Source organism: Oncorhynchus mykiss, chromosome 12 (genome assembly GCF_013265735.2).
Source record: "Oncorhynchus mykiss isolate Arlee chromosome 12, USDA_OmykA_1.1, whole genome shotgun sequence".
Lineage (NCBI taxonomy): Eukaryota > Metazoa > Chordata > Actinopteri > Salmoniformes > Salmonidae > Oncorhynchus > Oncorhynchus mykiss.
In genome coordinates, this window is record NC_048576.1 from 26,778,117 (window position 1) to 26,799,522 (window position 21,406).

Here is a 21,406-nt window from a genome sequence, read left to right on the forward strand (position 1 = left end):
CTGTACTGTAAAGGCATTGTGTTTTATAGTCCTAATATTGCTGTTTTTCTTTGGTAATGATAATGAAATATGATAATGAAAGTCGGATCTCTTTATAATATCATATATTCAGGGTTATTTTTATGAGTGCCACAGAAAGCTCCACAGATATTAGTTTTTGGTGTTTTACATTTGTTATTTCATTCCAGATTTATCATTCCCCAATTCACAAGCAAGCTGAAAGTATGTACCATTACCAATGTTCATTATTTGTTGTTTTTTACTGCAGTATAATATAGTAAATTAAACCGTATTAATCTCACTGAACATCCATAAAGACACATTTGTTTGTCATTCCACTGCTTGTGAAATCTGCTAAATGTTATTTGTCTTCCACAGTGGAATTGAATGAAGTTGGATTCAAGTTTGTAAGAAAATGCATTAACTTCGTTGAAACTAAAGGTAAAGTAACCAGAAAGTTCTAGTCCATACCATGCGTTTTGTCTTTGTATGCCGCCTATCAGATATCATGCCAGTTTCGTCATAGTCTAGTCAGTTTTCCATATTGCCCGTTAGAGGGCAGAGATGAGTTGTTTGAAATGGACTCTGAAGCCTCACTGCTATCCTAAATGAACTTTCTCACCAGAGGGCAGCAGTAAATAAAACACAACGGCTGCATTATGACGTCCAGAGCTTAACTTTGCCATTTAGCCCACCACAATAAATGTCCTTATAGAAGAGCACTTCAGTCCATACTACATTTGCTGTTTTGCTTTGTTTACAGCAATATAACTAATAACAACGCACTAGTACTATACATAGTTTTTTAAGAATCATACCAGTATGTAGGCAACAAAAGTATTACTCCAGAGAGAGTATATTACCATGTGGCATCAGAAAACGGTTAAATGTGTGGGCACATTCAACTGCTCCTATCTCTCAAGCAGCTCAAATTCTTTAGATTCCATAGGCTTTCTCACTTCAGCCCTCCCTAATTCACTCGTCCAATTTATTTACGAGTTTGGTGAGGCACCGGCACTTTGATTTTGTATGGTTTAGGTGGTCGAGCATGGCGCTTCCAAAGCCAGGATTGTGGGTTCGATTCCCGGGGCCAACCATGCATTAAATGTGTTAACGCATGATTGTAAGTCTCTTTAGATAAAAGCGTCTGCTAAATGGCATACATTAAATTATACAGGCATCGTATAATAACATAAACTCCAGCCATCCACTGGAGCAGTGAAGCAAATCATTCATTTGGAAGAGGCTGGGAAGTAGGCTAGCATTGTGAAGGCGTTGTCTGCTACGTCCTTATTTTCACTCCAGTTGATACAGGCCTGCACTGAGGAACAGCTTGTACATTTCCACTGCTCTGAATTTCTCTGGAGGAAACTCCCCCTTTTCTTTCCTTTTACCTAAACCCCACCCACTCTCTCCTTCTCTCTTTTACAGGACTCACACAAGAAGGAGTATACAGAACTGTTGGGAGTAACATCCAAGTGCAGAAGCTTTTAAATGCTTTCTTTGGTGAGGAAATTACCCAGTCAACATGTTCTCTCTCTCTCTCTCTCTCCCTCTCTCGATAGATAGATAGATAGATAGATAGATGGGATTGAAGAATGCATGAAACAGAGGGGCTGTTTGAAGCACAATACAGAGATTAAACTGTTACATTTCCCTGTTTTACTGGCACACACAGCTTGCCTGAGAACTCAAACTGAATTATTCTGCTTCTTTTTTTTTTTTTTTTTTTTTTTTTTTTACATCATTCTGAGATGGTGGTTGTGCAAAACAAAGACCTTTGTGATTGGATAATTTCTAACTAATCAGAGTATCAAAGCCAATGACAATTTTTTTTAAATCTGCTTTACCCATGTGTGTTCTGACTCTGGCCCAACTCAGCAGTTTTTCTTGGACCAATCAGAACGGTTAGAATGTGTTTGCATTCTAGAAGTTGTCGGGGAGCTACACTGATCCAGACTCATTGCGGAGAACAAAGTAACGTCCGTGGGTGTGGCGTAGCGTTTGGGCGGAGCAAGTATTTTGGGTAGCCAGGCAAACACACAGCAGATTTTGAAGCAATATTAAAAAGCACCAAATGCATATTTATGAAGTAGTTTGAGTAATTCCCTTGCCCCTACGGCAGATGACTGTGACCGGATATAACATTTATTTTTTAATCTAGATATCACCATGCGTGGAAACAGTGCAAAAGACACTGGCATTTTATATTTACTTTATTTTATATTTTATTTTACCTACAGTGGGGAGAACAAGTATTTGACACACTGCCGATTTTGCAGGTTTTCCTACTTACAAAGCATGTAGAGGTCTGTCATTTTTATCAACAGTACACTTAAACTGTGAGAGATGGAATCTAAAACAAAAATCCAGAAAATCACATTGTATGATTTGTAAGTAATTAATTTGCATTGTATTGCATGACATAAGTATTTGATACATCAGAAAAGCAATTACAGAGATCATACGTTTCCTGTAGTTCTTTACCAGGTTTGCGCACACTGCAGCAGGGATTTTGGCCCACTCCTCCATACAGACCTTCTCCAGATCCTTCAGGTTTCGGGGCTGTCACTGGGCAATACGGACTTTCAGCTCCCTCCAAAGATTTTCTTTCCTGTTCAGTTCTGGAGACTGGCTAGGTCACTCCAGGACCTTGAGATGCTTCTTATGGAGCCACTGCTTTGTTTCCCTGGCTGTGTGTTTCGGGTCGTTGTCATGCTGGAAGACCCAGCCACGACCCATCTTCAATGCTCTTACTGAGGGAAGGAGGTTGTTGGCCAAGATCTCGCGATACATGGCCCCATCAATTCTCCCCTCAATACGGTGCAGTCGTCCTGTCCCCTTTGCAGAAAAGCATCCCCAAAGAATGATGTTTCCACCTTCATGCTTCACGGTTGGGATGGTGTTCTTGGGGTTGTACTCATCCTTCTTCTTCCTCCAAACACAGCTTGTGGAGTTTAGACCGAAAAGCTCTATTTTTGTCTCATCAGACCACATGACCTTCTCCCATTCCTCCTCTGGATCATCCAGATGGTCATTGGCAAACTTCAGATGGGCCTGGACACGCGCTGGCTTGAGCAGGGGGACCTTGCGTGCGCTGCAGGATTTTAATCCTTGACGGCGTAGTGTGTTACTAATGGTTTTCTTTGAGACTGTGGTCCCAGCTCTCTTCAGGTCATTGGGGCCTGAAGGGGCCTGCTGTGTAGTTCTGGGCTGATCCCTCACCTGCTTCATGATCATTGATGCCCCACGAGGTGAGATCTTGCATGGAGCCCCAGACCGAGGGTGATTGACAGTCATCTTGAACTTTTTCCATTTTCTAATAATTGCGCCAACAGTTGTTGCCTTCTCAAGCTGCTTGCCTATTGTCCTGTAGCCCATCCCAGCCTTGTGCAGGTCTACAATTTTATCCCTGATGTCCTTACACAGCTCTCTGGTCTTGGCCATTGTGGAGAGGTTGGAAGTAACGAGTTCAAACAGGTGCAGTTAATACAGGTAATGAGTGGAGAACAGGAGGGCTGTCACGGTTTTCTTGGTGAGAAGGAGAGTCGGACCAAAATGCAGCGTGTCTATTGCGATCCATGTTTAATGAAGAAACACACTAAACACAAACACTACCAAAACAATAAACGTAACGAAAACCGAAACAGCCTATACTTGTGTAAACTAACACAGAACAAGGACATCAGGACACTAAGGACAATCACCCACGACAAACTCAAAGAATATGGCTGCCTAAATATGGTTCCCAATCAGAGACAACGATAAACACCTGACTCTGATTGAGAACCACTTCAGACAGCCATAGACTTAACTAGAACACCCCACTAGCTACAATCCCCATACATACACACCACATACAAAAACCCATGCCACACCCTGGCCTGACCAAATAAATAAAGAAACACAAAATACTTCAACCAGGGCGTGACAGAACCCCCACCCTAAGGTGCGGACTCCCGAACGCACCTCAAAACAATAGGGAGGGTCCGGGTGGGCGTCTGTCCATGGTTGCGGCGCAGGACGTGGACCCCACTCAATCAATGTCTTAGTCCCTTCTCCTCGTGTCCTTGGATAGTCCACCCTCGCCGCCGACCATGGCCTCACCCAGAACCCCACTGGACTGAGGAGCAGATCGGGACTGAGGAGCAGATCGGGACTGAGAGGAAGCTCAGGTGTGAGAGGAAGCTCAGGAGTGAGAGGAAGCTCAGGAGTGAGAGGAAGCTCAGGCAGGTTGATGAATCTACCAGATCCTGGCTGGCTGGTGATTTCGGCAGATCCTGGCTGACTGGCAGATCCTGGCTGACTGGCAGATCTGGCAGATCCTGGCCGACTGGCGGATCCTGGTCGACTGGCGGATCTGGAAGAGTCTGGTCGACTGGCGGATCTGGAAGAGTCTGGTCGACTGGCGGATCTGGAAGAGTCTGGTCGACTGGCGGATCTGGAAGAGTCTGGTCGACTGGCGGATCTGGAAGAGTCTGGTCGACTGGCGGATCTGGAAGAGTCTGGTCGACTGGCGGATCTGGAAGAGTCTGGTCGACTGGCGGATCTGGAAGAGTCTGGTCGACTGGCGGATCTGGAAGAGTCTGGTCGACTGGCGGATCTGGAAGAGTCTGGTCGACTGGCGGATCTGGAAGAGTCTGGTCGACTGGCGGATCTGGAAGAGTCTGGTCGACTGGCGGATCTGGAAGAGTCTGGTCGACTGGCGGATCTGGAAGAGTCTGGTCGACTGGCGGATCTGGAAGAGTCTGGTCGACTGGCGGATCTGGAAGAGTCTGGTCGACTGGCGGATCTGGAAGAGTCTGGTCGACTGGCGGATCTGGAAGAGTCTGGTCGACTGGCGGATCTGGAAGAGTCTGGTCGACTGGCGGATCTGGAAGAGTCTGGTCGACTGGCGGATCTGGAAGAGTCTGGTCGACTGGCGGATCTGGAAGAGTCTGGTCGACTGGCGGATCTGGAAGAGTCTGGTCGACTGGCGGATCTGGAAGAGTCTGGTCGACTGGCGGATCTGGAAGAGTCTGGTCGACTGGCGGATCTGGAAGAGTCTGGTCGACTGGCGGATCTGGAAGAGTCTGGTCGACTGGCGGATCTGGAAGAGTCTGGTCGACTGGCGGATCTGGAAGAGTCTGGTCGACTGGCAGATCGGCAGATCTGGAAGAGTCTGGTCGACTGGCAGATCGGCAGATCTGGAAGAGTCTGGCTGACTGGCAGTTCTGGCTGCTCCATGCTGACTGGCTGCTCTGGCTGCTCCATGCTGACTGGCAGATCTGGAAGAGTCTGGCTGACTGGCAGATCTGGAAGAGTCTGGCTGACTGGCAGATCTGGAAGAGTCTGGCTGACTGGCAGATCTGGAAGAGTCTGGCTGACTGGCAGATCTGGAAGAGTCTGGCTGCTCTGGCTGCTCCATGCTGACTGGCGGTTCTGGCTGCTCCATGCTGACTGGCGGCCCTGGCTGCTCCATGCTGACTGGTGGCCCTGGCTGCTCCATGCTGACTGGCGGCCCTGGCTGCTCCATGCTAACTGGCGGCCCTGGCTGCTCCATGCTAACTGGCGGCCCTGGCTGCTCCATGCTAACTGGCAGCCCTGGCTGCTCCATGCTAACTGGCGGCTCTGGCTGCTCCATGCAGACTGGCGGCTCTGGCGGCTCCATGCAGATTGGCAGCTCTGGCGGCTCCTTGCAGACTGGCAGCTTTGGCGGCATCCTGCAGACTGGCAGCTCTGGCGGCTCCTTGCAGACTGGCAGCTCCTTGCAGACTGGCAGCTCCTTGCAGACTGGCAGCTCCTTGCAGACTGGCAGCTCCTTGCGGACTGGCAGCTCTATGCAGACTGGCAGCTCCATGCAGACTGGCAGCTCCTTGCAGACTGGAAGCTCCTTGCAGACTGGAAGCTCCTTGCAGACTGGCAGCTCCTTGCAGACTGGCAGCTCCTTGCAGACTGGCAGCTCTATGCAGACTGGCAGCTTTGGAGGCATCCTGCAGACTGGCAGCTTTGGAGGCATCCTGCAGACTGGCAGCTCTGGCGGCTCCATGCAGATTGGCAGCTCTGGCGGCTCCTTGCAGACTGGCAGCTCTGGCGGCTCCTTGCAGACTGGCAGCTCCTTGCAGACTGGCAGCTCCTTGCAGACTGGCAGCTCCTTGCAGACTGGCAGCTCCTTGCAGACTGGCAGCTCCTTGCAGACTGGCAGCTCCTTGCAGACTGGCAGCTCCTTGCAGACTGGCAGCTCTATGCAGACTGGCAGCTCCATGCAGACTGGCAGCTCCTTGCAGACTGGCAGCTCCTTGCAGACTGGCAGCTCCTTGCAGACTGGCAGCTCCTTGCAGACTGGCAGCTCTATGCAGACTGGCAGCTTTGGAGGCATCCTGCAGACTGGCAGCTCTGGCGGCTCCATGCAGATTGGCAGCTCTGGCGGCTCCTTGCAGACTGGCAGCTTTGGCGGCATCCTGCAGACTGGCAGCTCTGGCGGCTCCTTGCAGACTGGCAGCTCCTTGCAGACTGGCAGCTCCTTGCGGACTGGCAGCTCTATGCAGACTGGCAGCTCTATGCAGACTGGCAGCTCCTTGCAGACTGGCAGCTCCTTGCAGACTGGCAGCTCCTTGCAGACTGGCAGCTCCTTGCAGACTGGCAGCTCCTTGCAGACTGGCAGTTCTGAACAGGCGGGAGACTCCGGCAGCGCTGTAGAGGCGGAAAGCTCTGGCAGCGCTAAACAGGCGGGAGACTCCGACAGCGCTGGAGAGGAGGAAGGCTCCGGCAGCGCTGGACAGGCGAGGCGCACTGTAGGCCTGATGCGTGGTGCTGGCACTGGTGGTACTGGGCCGAGGAACGCACAGGAAGCCTGGAGCTCTTGAGCACCGAGCCTGCCCAACCTTACCTGGTTGAATACTCTCGGTCGCCCTGCTAGTGCAGCGAGGTGGAATAGCCCGCACTGGGCTATGCAGGCGAACCGGAGACACCGAGCGCAAGGCTGGTGCCATGTAAGCCGGCCCAAGGAGACGCACTGGGGACCAGATGCGTAGAGCCGGCTTCATGGCATTAGGCTCGACGCTCAATCTAGCCCGGCCGACACGCGGAGCTGGAATATACCGCACCGGGCTATGCACCCGCACTGGAGACACCGTGCGCACCACTGCATAACACGGTGCCTGTCCGGTCTCTCTAGCCCCCCGGTAAGCACAGGGAGTCTGCCCAGGTCTCCTACCTAGCGTAGCCATACTCCCTGTTAGCCCCCCCCCCCCCCCAAGACATTTTTGGGGCTGACTCCCGGGCTTCCTTGCGCGCCGCCGTGCTCGCTTCGCCATCTCCATTCTCCGATAACCTTCCTCGCACTGCTCCAGCGAATCCCAGGCGGGCTCCGGCACTCTCCCTGGGTCGACCGCCCACCTGTCTATCTCTTCCCAAGAAGTATAGTCCATACTGTACTCCTCTTTGGGCTGCTCCTGTTGCCTCTTCTCCTGCTGCACCATTGGGCGGCTACACTCCCCTGGTTTAGCCCAGGGTCCTCTCCCGTCGAGGATTTCCTCCCATGTCCAGAAATCCTTATTACTCATCTCCTCTTTGGGCTGCTCCTGCCTGTTGACACGCTGCTTGGTTCTTTTGTGGTGGGTGATTCTGTCACGGTTTTCTTGGTAAGAAGGAGAGTCGGACCAAAATGCAGCGTGTCTATTGCGATCCATGTTTAATGAAGAAACACACTAAACACAAACACTACCAAAACAATAAACGTAACGAAAACCGAAACAGCCTATACTTGTGTAAACTAACACAGAACAAGGACATCAGGACACTAAGGACAATCACCCACGACAAACTCAAAGAATATGGCTGCCTAAATATGGTTCCCAATCAGAGACAACGATAAACACCTGCCTCTGATTGAGAACCACTTCAGACAGCCATAGACTTAACTAGAACACCCCACTAGCTACAATCCCCATACATACACACCACATACAAAAACCCATGCCACACCCTGGCCTGACCAAATAAATAAAGATAAACACAAAATACTTCAACAAGGGCGTGACAAGGGCTTCTTAAAGAAAAACTAACAGGTCTGTGAGAGCCGGAATTCTTACTGGTTGGTAGGTGATCAAATACTTATGTCATGCAATAAAATGCAAATTAATTACTTAAAAATCATACAATGTGATTTTCTGGATTTTTGGTTTAGATTCCGTCTCTCACAGTTGAAGTGTACCTATGATACAAATTACAGACCTCTACATTCTTTGTAAGTAGGAAACACTACCGATTTTGCAGGTTATCAAATACTTGTTCTCCCCACTGTATTTAACTAGGCAAGTCAGTTAAGAACAAATTCTTATTTTCACTGACGGCCTAGGAACAGTGGGTTAACTGCCTGTTCAGGGGCAGAACGACAAATTTGTACCTTGTCAGCTCGGAGGTTTGAACTTGCAACCTTCCGGTTACTAGTACTAACCACTAGGCTGTGGTTTAGTGGGGAAATTGGTATTACTGAGAATAAACATACAAACTTTGGGAGCCAGGCCATTCTAAAGAGGTTTATTCTACTTGTTAAATTTATGGGGAGATTGTTCAATTGAATTAGATCTAGTACCTTAATATATTTGTTTTATTATCACTTAAATATCCTAAGTATTTACATGTTTTGTGGTCCACTTAAAGGATTGCTGTAGATCATAAATTAAGTTGTATTTTTCCTGTTGCCATAAATTAAATTTTCACGTTTAATTTTATATCCTGAGATTGTATCAACTCGTCACCAAAGGCTTTTACTTGCGACATATTGTTAAATGCACTAAAGAGGAACAATGGTTACATATGGGAGATGCGCATGCTAATCCCAGACTATTTTCACGTATTGTCAGTGCAAACATGAGGGGGGAGAGAGGACATCCCAGTCTCGTACCCAGTGGTGATTTTTAACATGTAATTCTTGGTGGGTGGGGGCTCATGGAGCAGAGAGAAAAAAAGTGGAAGGATACAGGATATTTTTATGAAATGTATTATTTCAGGTGGAAAGTTGAAGGCTTCCAAAGTTTTGAATAGAGAAGGCCACTCGACTGAAAAGCCTTTTCGCTATCAACAGCCATTATTGATACATCTTGTTTTTTAGAGTACTGTATTATACTGAAACATATTTTCATTTGTAAGTCTATATTTCTAATAAACCATGTTGGCTTAATATGTATCAAGTCTGGTAATACTTCTGCCATTCTGTTGCTTATGACTATTGTTATTATTTTGTCCCAATTTATTACATTTATGGGTCTGTAATCTGACGGGACTCCATATTTTCTTGGTTTTAATATAACTGAAATAACTGTTTGATACATGAAACTCAGAAGCGCTGAATTGAGTGACGTGTGTTGTCATTTGAGTAAATAGGGGCACTACTTTGTCCCAGAATATCAAATAAAATGACATAGGAAAGATGCCCATTGTGCTTTTCTCCGCGCTAATGTTTTAAGTGTCCAATATTTCTTCTTGGGGGATTTAAATTTGTAATATTTTTCTTGCTGCTGCTGATTGTTTCAAAGTTATTGAGTCTAAGAAGGCTGTAGGATCAGTCCAACTGTTTAATTCAGATTTTTGTAGAAGTGTTTAAAATTGTTATGAATAGTGTTTCTAATTAAAGCATTGATCCTTATTTTTGGGAAATTATAACTGGTTTGCTGTTTATTTGTTTTGGGAGGGCTGCAAGGTGTTTTATCAGGTTTGTTTGCTATTAAATAGTATGCTTTATTTGAGTTTAACCTGTACTTGTTGTCACTCTTCAGAATTGTGTTTTCTTGTTTGTTTTTAATTGTCTTTCTCCTCTTCCTGTAGACCAGAAATGCCCAGGGGATGTGGATTTCCACAGCAGCGACTGGGACATTAAAACCATCACAAGTGCCATGAAGTTTTATCTCCGGTGTGTTCCCGTCCTATTAAATCTTGTCAAACTCATTCCACGGAGGGCCGAGTGTCTGTGGGCTCCTCCTTTATTCTTGATTGATGAATTAAGGTCACTAATTAGTGGAAAACTCCCCTCAGCTGGTTGTCTAGGTCTTAATTGAAAGGGAAAAAAAAAACCTGCAGACACTAAACCCTCCATGAAATGAGTTTGACACCTCTGTCTTAAATCATCTAGCAGGTGACATACAAGAGCCAGTTGCTCTGGAACAACATGTTCTATAGAATGATGTTAGACCAAGCTTTGTCTGATGCCAATTAGCACTCAGCTTCTAAATTAGAGACATTTAAAGAGGGCGAAACAGCGCTCTGCCATTTCCAGACTGTATATTCTATGTTTTATGAGAAAATATAATGCCATGTTTTGAAATAAGTTATGTGCTGTGATTAGATATACTACATATTAAAGTTGTAATCATCTATGCTGGCAAAGGATGAGAGGTTTCTCTCTGCTCCATGAGCCTAGTATAATTGTTTGCTGCTTAAAGTGCTCAGTGACAAGGCCTCTTGTCTTCAAGGCCTCTTGTCTTCAAGGCCAGGTTTTTATCCTCCCCCAATACCCCTCATAATGATTTACTCACAGGTTGTCTCCCCACACTTTGAGGAGGCCAGGCAGCTGCTTGAAGGCTTACATTAGGCCTTTGGTCACTCGTGCTTTAACACTGCATTGTTAAGTCTAATTTCAGACTAGGAAGGAACATTTTGATAAGGAGACATTTGTCAGTGGACTCTTAAATTCATTCAGAATGAGTACTGTAGCACTTGTTGATGCTGAAAGTGCATGAGCAACAATTCAGTAGCAGTTATTAAAAAGGCTGTTTTAGGGTATGACGTGAGTGTTGGAGTATTTGTACTGTACTTGTTTACCTGATCGCGTGTGTTCATCCACAGGAGTTTAACAGAGCCTCTGATGACCTACGGTCTCAACAGGGACCTCATCTTAGCAGCAAGTAAGATGTGTTTTCACACTTACTGATATAAAGACAATTACTCAGACTCACCTCAAGATCAACATTTTATTTGCACACTTTATTTGCTTACACACTTTAAAAAGAAAAGCTGCACCAGTCCACTAAACTGTCATCAGAACATGTACAGTAGTAGGTCAGATTTCTAGATCTTTAGGATAGTCTCATGGCACATTTACATTTCCTTCTCATGCGAGGGCATGTCTTTGTCGAACACTGTTTGGGTATCGTACAAGTCATTAGAAGTAACGTGTAGCTCAGTTAGTAGAGCAGTGCTCGTTGTGGGTTCGATTACCACAGGGGACCAGTACAAATAAAATATAAAAATGTATGCGCTCACTACTGTCACTCTGGATATGACTAAAATGTAAAATTACATTTAAGGTTGGCTTTGGGAGCTGAGCAACAGGTGGTTTACTTCCACATCTTGTTTTATGTCTTCCAAGTGGTCTTTCTACAGTTAATTGTGCATTTGTTCTCCATCAGACTGAGTTCACTCTCAAGTTCAACAGGCTGGGTTACAGCTATAAAAGGGAAGGGGGAAAAAAAACATTCTCTCTGTTCAGTACAGTAAATTTAAAGTAAAATCCCTATTTTCTTTATACATTTAAAAAAATAAAAAATACACACTATCTGTGTGTTCCCTGTGAAAAAAGCAATAACAAAGAAAAAGGATATAATAGCATCAGGCATTTTCTTTTATTAGATCCAGTCAATTAAAGTTCCTACCTCTGGATATTTTATTCAGTTCTCCTGCGGGGGATCCTAGTCCCTTGCCTCCTAATGTAATTTTATTTTGGTCCGTTTCTCCAGACTGGATCCACAGTATCATAGTGGGTGTGAAAAACTCCAGATTGCGTTTGAACATGCCATAATTAAATGGTAAAACCATTGTAAAAGCATGTTATACACCAGTTCTAAACCTCTTAACTGAAATAAGCTCCCATGCCCCAGGAGCCCGATCTTTTAACTTCTTGAGGTTCACATTACACAGCAATGTAGCAGCGGGTTCTGCATTCGACACCTGAAATGTTTTGACTGGGATGAGGATTGGGCTTTGCTGATGAACTTTCTCATGCACAATGTCTATGCATATAAACCAAAAAAGTGTTAACCAAATCAAAATATATTTTATATTGATGGCAGCTTTGCACACACTTGCCATTCTCTCAACCAGCTTCACCTGGAATGATTTTCCAACAGTCTTGAAGGACTTCCCACATATGCAGAGCACTTGTTGGCTGCTTTTCCTTCACTTTGTGGTCCGACTCATCCCAAACCATCCCAAACCAATTTGGTTGAGGTCAGGGATTGTGGAGGCCAGGTCATCTGATGCAGCACTCCATCACTCTCCTTCTTGTTAAAATTGCCCATACTGTACACAGTCTGGAGGTGTGTTGGGTCATTGTCCTGTTGAAAAACAAATGATAGTCTCACTAAGCCCAAACCAGATGGGATGGCGTATCACTGTAGAATGCTGTGGTAGCCATGCTGGTTAAGTGTGCCTTGAATTCTAAATAAATCAGTGTCACCAGCAAAGCACCCCCACACCATAACACCACCACCTCCATGCTTCACAGTGGAAACCAAACATGCAGAGATCATCCGTTCACCCATACCGCGTCTCAGAAAGACACGGCGGTTGAAACAAAAATCTCCAATTTGGACTCCAGACCAAGAACATTGCTCGTGTTTCTTGGCCCAAGCTAGTCTTCTTCTTATTGGTGTCCTTTTAGTAGTGGATTCTTTGCAACAATTTGACCATGAAGGCCTAATTCACATAGCCTCCTCTGAACAGTTGATGTTGAGATGTCTGTTACTTGAACTCTGAAGCATTTATTTGGGTTGCAATTTCTGAGGCTGATAACTCCAATGAACTTATCCTCTGCAGCAGAGGTAAGTCTGGGTCTTCCTTTCCTGTGGCGGTCCACGTGAGAGCCAGTTTCATCATAACGCTTGATGGTTTTTGCGAGTGCTCTTGAAGAAACTTTCAAAGTACTTGACATTTTCCGTATTGACTGGCCTTCATGTCTTAAATGAATGATGGACTGTCATTTCTCTTTGCTTATTTGAGCTGTTATTGCCATAATATGGACTTGGTCTTTTACAAAATAGGGGTATCTTCTGTTTACTACTCCTACTTCCTTGTTATAATACAACTGATTGGCTGAAACGCATTGAGAAGGAAAGAAATTCCACAAATTAACTTTTAACCAGGCACACCTTTTAATTGAAATGCATTCCAGGTGACTACTTCATGAAGCTGGTTGAGAGAATGCCAAGTGTGTGCAAAGCTGTCATCAAGGCAAAGGGTGGCTATTTGAAGAATCTCAAATATAAAATAGATTTTGATTTGTTTAACACTTTTTGGTTACTGCATGATTCCATAGGTGTTATTTGTCTTCACTACTATTCTACAATGTAGAAATAGGTAAAAATAAAGAAAAACCCTTGAAGAGTAGGTGTGTCCAAACGTTTGACTGGTTGTGTGGTGTGTGTGTGTGTGTGTAACGGATTGTGTTAATTACCAATGAATACATTCACATTGCTCTTAACATAATAGGTCTCAATCTAACTTATGTGTCAGTTATTGCTCATGTAAAAAATAAATGTATCTTGTTTCTTAGAATCAGATAGTCTAGATGATCGACTGGGTGCAATCCACTCCCTAACATACAAACTCCCAGAGAAGAATCGAGAAATGTTAAGCCTACTGATCGAACACCTGGTGAAGTAAGAGCTAACCTGATATGACATGCCACTGTTGTGCTTCAGTCTCTGTGTGCCTCCTAACTGATGAAGTTATACAAGTTATGCTTATTTAGGCCTTTTCTTGTTTTGTAATTGCATTTGTGGTGTTGTGTTGCATGTGCGTCAGTGAAGGGATTAAGTGGCATCTGTTCAGATGGGTAAAGTATCTGACTGAGACTCATGCATCTATGCATAGTGTAATAGCTGTCCAATCTTCCTAAAATAATACTTTTATTTAATGCATTAATAGTAGTTGTGCAATTTATAAATTGACATTAACTGGCATTAACTTCCCTATCCCCTATTTGAGAGGTGTTTGTTCTTGTTGGAGATGTCTTTAGAGAATTATGTTTACGAACCCGTCTGGATTCCTGTTGGCAGTGTCTGCAGCAACAGTGGAGACAACCTGATGACTCCCTCCAACATGGGCGTGATCTTTGGCCCCACCCTCATGAGGGCAGAGGAAGAGACTGTGGCAGCCATGTTGGATATAAAGTTCCAGAACATTGTTGTTGAGATTCTAATTGAGGACTACACCAAGGTGAATTTGAAAAATGTCATTAGGGGGTCATGTGATTGTTATTTAATGCACTGTGGCGTCATAAACATTCAAGTATTCCATGTACACTACATTCTAGATTTTATTAAATGTATATTCTCAAGTTGAATGTCTATATAATGTAAGTCATTTTGGACGTGCTGGGGTGATTACAGATCTTCTGCACTGCGCCAGAGGAGAGTTCCACAGCCCCACCCATGCCGCCTCCAAGGATTACCCCAAGGAAACGGCAACCAATCACCATCTCCAAGCGCACGCCCCGCGTTTACCCAGCAGTTAATTATGGCCAGCTCCAGAACATTGAGAGTAATTATCAGCCTCTGATTTAATCATCAATCTCATTATCACCATCACCGTTATTATCATTACCATCCCTTGTCCTGTGAATGCAAATAATTATATTAGGATTATTACAGTGTACACTTGGTATGGGTAAGGTGATTTATACAGTAGGTGGCTGATGTTTATTCTGGGCACTGTATTACTGCAAGTGTGAATCTTAAGTACTCGTTGTGAATTGCTAAAATAGAATAGTGCTTTTACTTTTCTTTCTAAATGTTTGATCTTTACATTAATCGCAAGCCTTTTGGTGGGACGTTTTATCAAGCCATTTTGTTGATTCGGAAACAATAAGCATTACATTTGTTGCATAGTGGCCAATGGCAAATCCAGATGTTGGCTTACTACGACCTCCTCAGCCAAGTTGAACCATTAATTGTTTTTGTTAACTGTGCTTAAAGAAAGGCAATTGGAGGTCTTGCTTAGGCCGTGATCACTGAATGGAAGTTATTGCTTCAGGCTAAATCATGTCATTTATATCTCTTGTAACTTTGTTAAATGTCTGTGTGAGTCATGCCTTTCATTTACTGTGGTATGGAAAGATGTGGAACACTTGCAGCGTGTCCTCCCCTCATTGTGTGGTATTTTATTTATCACTCTTCTTGGTTCCTGCTTGGAGTTACCAAATAACCAGCTCCGATTTGCTTGACGACAAACTACCACCTGTCTAAATCCCTCACAGCATTTGAATAGTGTATGTACCACTGGAAACCTGGCCAACATCATGACTCTAGATAAAAGAATGCAACCTAGTAGTCTGACTGTTTATTATCCAAGATTAATAGATCATTGTGATACACAATTCACTTTTCTTAAAACCATATTTTTCTCCAGCTTAGACTATTAATCCACAAATGTATTTAACTGTAAAGGGTTTGTGCTTTCTGCCAATGCATCCTCCCAAATGCCAACATTAGACTTGCTTTTATAATACTCTAGGAACCCCAGGAAGAGTAGCAGAGGTTTCTGCAAAAGCTAATAGGATCCATATAAACAAATAAAATCATATAAAGAATGTTTCATTTATTTTTATAATGGTTAATTTTTTTTTATTGGTTTTATAAATGTTCTAATAGGTATGCTATTAAAATATGCTATGATCACTCATACTACATGTATAGACATAACATTCTGTAAGTATAAGTATACTACTCGTGGTAGGTAGGAGCTCAGGAGAAGTAATGATATCAAGTTCAAAATCAGTTAAAATGACAACCTCTGCACTAAACCCAACCACAAGAAGGTAAACCAGGGATATGCCTGGGCTGAATGTGTACTCTCTTTGTATGTTGATTTGAAAATGTTCCTGTGTTTGTCTCACAGATGATCAGAATGGTAGCAGACCAGAGGGAGTGGAGGCTGGTGGGGACACCCCAACGAGCCCTACACCTCTCCAAAGGACCAAACCCATAACTGCCCCTCCACGGCTCCCTCGGGAACCTCCTCAGAGGCAGGCCCTCCTGCCCAGGCCATCCATCCGCCAGGACAGACACTCAGACTCTAACATCGTCAAACTGGTTGCTAAGCTACCGGATGGAGGTCAGAGGCCAGATGCAACAGCCAATGGAGAGACGGGAGTCACTGTGAACCGAGCGCAGTCCTTCCAAGGCAGGAGACCACCTCGAAGTGTTGCGGTCATTCGAGAAGGTAGCGGAACAACCTGTAGCCTATACAAACATGCTATGAATTTTAGACTGCATTTTATACTTCGCTTAACAATAGTGCAGCAGTACAGTACCTAGCTGCTCTGTGGTACTGATATCATGTTCAATGAGAAAGAAGGTTGAAAGTGGATTTCATTGTGTTAGCTCTTGGTTCTGTTATGGACGCTAAGGTTTTCGTTCCTTGCATTGCAGCAGAAAATGACGGTGTGATCAAAACGAGGTCTCCAGCTGAGAAGCCTGCCATCTGCAGACCTCCAACCAGACCCCCTGACCCCCCTAGCCGATACCCTGCACCCCACAAGAGCCCCACTGCAACCCCCAGCGAGGACACCCCGGCGTCGTAGTGAGTAGACCTTAGAACTCAGCCAGACCCAGACATTCCATCCAGACTGATTAAAATCTTAATCAAGAGAACAATCACAAAATGCTGTGTTTAGCCTTGAGTTTCCTTTTGGTCTTTCTCCAGTCCTTGTAAGTCTCTTATTAAATGTACTGTTTTGAACCCTTCACAACATACTAATTCCATTGGCTGCATTTAGATCAAAGATTTTACTCTTTCACTAGTGTGTTCAGATGTTCCCCACTGTGTTCCCCATTTCAGTGTCCATTTATCACATTGTAGCAACAAAATAACTTACAATTTGCTACTCCCCAATGACCAGTCGTGTACTCTGTACATGCCTGCTCCTGTTGTTTTACAAGGGGTATGCAGTGCGATGCCATAATACACTGAGTATACAAAACGTTAAGAACACCTGCTATTCCATGACAGACTAACCCGGTGAAAACTATGATGCTTTATTGATGTCTCTTGTTAAATCCACTTCAGTCAGGGTAGATTAAGGGGAGGAGACTGGTTAAATAAGGATTGTTAAGCCTAGAGACAATTGGGACATGGATTGTGTATGTGTGCCATTCAGAGGGTGAATGGGCAAGACAAAATATTTAAGCATCTTTGAACGGGGTATGGTAGTAGGTGTCAGGTGCACCGGTTTGTGTCAAGAACTGCAATGCTGCTGTTTTTTTTTTTAACGCTCAACAGTTTCCCGTGTATATCAAGAATGGTCCACAACCCAAAGGACATCCAGCCAACTTGGCATAACTGTGGGAAGCATTGGAGTCAACATGGGCCAGCATCCCGGTGGAAAGCTTTCGACACCTTGCGGAGTCCATGCCTCAACGAATTGAGGCAATTCGGAGGGCAAAATGGGTGGTGCTCAATATTAGTACGGTGTTCCCAATGTTTAGTATACTCAGTGTATATTTAGGGTGATTTTCTTTTCTTTCTGCCTGCTAAACACCAACAAAATGCACAAATGGAAAAGTGTTAGTCATAATACTTGCACTCTGGTGCATCTCAAAAGCTCTCTTTTACAGTAATAAGCACTTAATTTTTTTTAGACCGCTTTTCAATATGAGTAACAAAGTGCTTGACATCATAACATAATAAAATAAAAGTACAAAGGAAGGAGAAGGAAAAATGTAGCTAATTAGATAATGGCAATAATGTGCGTGCATCTCAAGTAAACTGTGTGCACAACAGATGAGATCACAAGCTGCACTGTTCCAAACTCCTTTTGTATTACAAGGCCATCCTGTCTATTTTAAATACTACTGTTTTGTAACATCCTAAGTAACATGCCATTTTCACATTGCCAGGGCTATTTAGTGGGCAGAAAATGTTGCCCATAAAGTTTTGTCGTTGTACTCCAAAAGAGTGTTTGGTGTGCTGTAAAGCCCAACATGCCTCAAATTCATCCCAGGTGATCCCTGTCTTTCTCTTTCTCCAGCGTTGCTTCCAAAGCCAAGTTTTTTGAGAATGCTTCAAGGAAATTTGGAAGGTAGGTTCAAAACGAAACTCTTATCTCCACACGCCCCTTTGCCCCATGAAATGCTTATATAGAAGAAATCAGTGAGATATGCATGTTAGATGATGTGGCAGTGGATACAGTCAGGGTAGGCAAGGCCTCAACATGCTGCAAAGCCAAGTTGTTTAAACATAATGCTTCCCTGTGATGGCTGAGAAATAAATCGATCAGTTCACTTTAATTATGAACTATTGAAAGTATCCTGCTCTTAAAAATGTAAGTAGTCCCTGTCACTGATCTCAGGTTGTTTGACGATTTACAATTGAACAGGAGCTGAGATGTTTTTTTGAAGTAGCTCAAGTGAATATTGAAACCAATCTTGATCATCAGACAATGTCCATGCTTGTATGACTGACGTGATGCGCTTGTGATACCTGTCACAGGCATACATTTTTTCCCACTAAAAGCTTTAAACAAGGGATTGAGTTGATGTTACATGCAGTGATATTGTGGCTTCCTGGTGTCAGGTGTAACCTGGTAACTCTGAGTAAAACCTTGAAAGAGCCTCCTTGAGTTTCAGACTAAATAAAGAAGTGGAGCACACACTGCACAGCTGTTGTTTTGTCTCAAATTAAGCATAGAGGCCAACCTCAAATGTCAAATTATTTGTAGCCTCATTGACTGTTTGATTCAAATCTAGTAAATTATTGTATGCTGTTATGTACTATAATGATAAACTTCCATCAATTATAAGAGCATTTCAAGCCAGACAGTAAAGCACATACAGAATAATGAAGTAGAAGCTTTCAAGCTAACAGGTTAATGTAGACAATAGTTGTGCTTGCAAACTGTAACTGGAGAAATACAAATGTATTTTTAAAATGGTATTTGCATCTGACTTTGTTGCATATTTCATGTGTAATGTGTTGTTCTGCTTCCCTCATGTAGCTCATCGGTCTCACCTCCAGCATCTACTTTGCTCAATGTGAAAGAAGAGGTATGATGTCCCTATAGTTTCTTTCTCTCCCCCACCTGCTCCATTTTGGGAACAGGCAGACAGAGGGAGGGTAATGGTTTGAGTGAGATGCTGCAGAGGTGATTTAGAGGTAGTTGAGATAATAGCTCAGCGTCATACATGTACCTGAAACTGTATTTCAGATGCACGTTATGGTTTGAAATAGGCCTTGCTCAGCTTTTATGAACTTATTTGGCCCTTAAATCTTTAAATAGATTTTACAAAAACTATTTGCTTTGCACTTTGTAATCAAAACCAATCTTTATTTTCCCTTAGAGTTTAAGTTGATTAGTCTGTTACCATGGCCTCTACTCCTGTGGAACTGCAGTGAGTATCTGGACACACTGTCCTGTTGTGGAATGGAGGCGCGCTCTCGGAATGACAGCACTTTTGTCCTGTCAGTGGACATCCTCCTGCTTGTTGTTATAAGGGACCAAATTAACATGTTGTTTAACTTGTGATAAAGGAGCTCCGGTCTAGATAGGATGCCTTTATATGTCTCCGTCTGATCCGTAGCTTTTAGCTTTTGGCATCTGGATCGATATTATATGGGATCAACTCTATATAATGTGTTAACTAAATTAATCCTGGTCCAAGTGGCTAGTTCCAGTATCCAGGTATTTGACACACAATATTATGACACGTTTCACATTAAATTTCAAATTGCAAAAAAAAAAAAAAAAACCTACTGTAGCTACCTGATACCATTTGGAATTCACATATTCTATAATGTACCCTATTGTACCAGGTTGAAATTAAAGCACCCCAAGTGGCTCAGCGGTAGCACAATATTGTTAACTAGCATCTTAAATCAAAACTGATAACAAAAGGTATAGGTTCTAAGAAAGGTTGAGTTATATGCATTACTATCTACTCCTTCTGTTCATGATGCACTTTGATGAATGAAAACAGACCACGGAAATTCTAATGTGCTGAATACCATAATACATTTGGTTAAGCTTGAGGTTAGTCCTACTATACCAACCATGATAACAATGATAAGTAACAAATAATTATCCACACTGTCACACTACAGAATGCTGTGTCTTTGTTAGATCTAGTTAGATGTATTTCACCATTCCCATGTTCTTAAGAATCCTTAAAGCTGGAATACGTAGCGGTGATACTGCCACGTCCAACGAAGATGTTACTTCAAACATGTTTCATTTATTTTCTAGGACATCATTGCACATGCAATAGAACAGCAGAGTATGTAATACATTTTTTTATGTCCTCTTCTTCATAAACAAAACATGTAACGAATGCGCCTGGGGGCGACCAGTGGCGCTGTTTCACCTAATGCGGAGCTCAGCTTTAAGGACTCTTAACTAAATTATTTTAGATTGTGGAATCCAAATAACCACTGGTTTATTTTGAATGATCAGCAGTTCAAATGTTTGCAATAGTTTTTTTTTGTTTTGTTTTTTGAAACCGTTTGTTGGCATCTCTCTATTTCCATGTGGGTACTGTCATTCATACAACACTCCAACATGAATGTTTCTTTTGGTCCTACTTCGTATGTAGTGTCACTAAGGCCATCATTTACGTGGTAATTACATTGGCAGCTACTGTACATTGTACGGAGTGTGGGTACACATTGCTACATAGTACTAGCAACTGTTATACCTGTTTGTGGCTTGCACCATAGCAGATGACCTCACAATGGAGAATACTGTGTCATTTTAAGAAAGCATTATATTGTGAAGGGAGGTTTATGAAAAGCTAATATGTATAGCATTAAAAAAAATTGTCTTCAATGATTTCTGTCTCAGAATATTTTGTGAATGATTGACAGCGCAGGTAAGAGCTCGTCATTAGAATTCCCAGAGGTTTTTGGCTCATCTTAACATTTTGTCTTCACTCCCATTTGATTTCTGTGAAAATTTGGACAAAGAAACATTCCTTGTCTTGTGTGTCTCTTACCTGCTTGATCCTGTCTGTCAACAAAAAATTTAACAGCAACAGCTGTATTGATGTTTTTATGTTAATTGTCTTATTGTATAAAACAAATATGCTCTTCAATGTCCTGTCTTAAACTAATTGTCAGCTTTTCTTTTTCCCTTGTATGCATTCTGTGTTGTACAGATTTATCAAGAAACATGCCCAGATGTATCAGCATGAAAAGTAAAATAAATCAACTTTCCACCTTTTCTCAAAAACGTTGAAAGCGTGATAAGAATGGTTAATAAGTTGAGCGTAAGGGGACTAGCGTGGTCATATCCACATCACAGAAAAACAACTATAACTCAAATGCAGGGCAAGAGAATACTGTGTAAAGTTACTCCAAAATGTCCTTTTAGTATTTTTTTCTAAGAGGGATTTTCTTTGTCAGAATTTGAGAAAAGGGAGACTTCGATGTCAATGATACA

General features: G+C 43.4%; 1 protein-coding gene across 3 annotated transcripts in view; it reads left to right on the forward strand.

The window, feature by feature from the left end:
* LOC110537286 (oligophrenin-1) overlaps positions 1-21,197 on the forward strand; it is a 57,289-nt gene extending 36,092 nt beyond the window's left edge. For 2 of the 3 annotated variants that reach the window (XM_021623214.2, XM_021623212.2), the window contains 13 exons: positions 189-222; positions 379-441; positions 1,432-1,506; positions 9,808-9,892; positions 10,825-10,883; positions 13,529-13,634; positions 14,034-14,193; positions 14,367-14,517; positions 15,874-16,197; positions 16,407-16,557; positions 18,005-18,055; positions 18,971-19,019; positions 19,314-21,197. In XM_021623214.2, the coding sequence (XP_021478889.2) occupies positions 189-222; positions 379-441; positions 1,432-1,506; positions 9,808-9,892; positions 10,825-10,883; positions 13,529-13,634; positions 14,034-14,193; positions 14,367-14,517; positions 15,874-16,197; positions 16,407-16,557; positions 18,005-18,055; positions 18,971-19,019; positions 19,314-19,325 (1,320 nt within the window). In that variant the 3' untranslated portion in view covers positions 19,326-21,197. The remainder of the gene's footprint in view (positions 1-188; positions 223-378; positions 442-1,431; positions 1,507-9,807; positions 9,893-10,824; positions 10,884-13,528; positions 13,635-14,033; positions 14,194-14,366; positions 14,518-15,873; positions 16,198-16,406; positions 16,558-18,004; positions 18,056-18,970; positions 19,020-19,313) is intronic. The other variant, XM_021623213.2, reaches the window with a different exon arrangement.
* Positions 21,198-21,406: the final 209 nt, after the last annotated feature.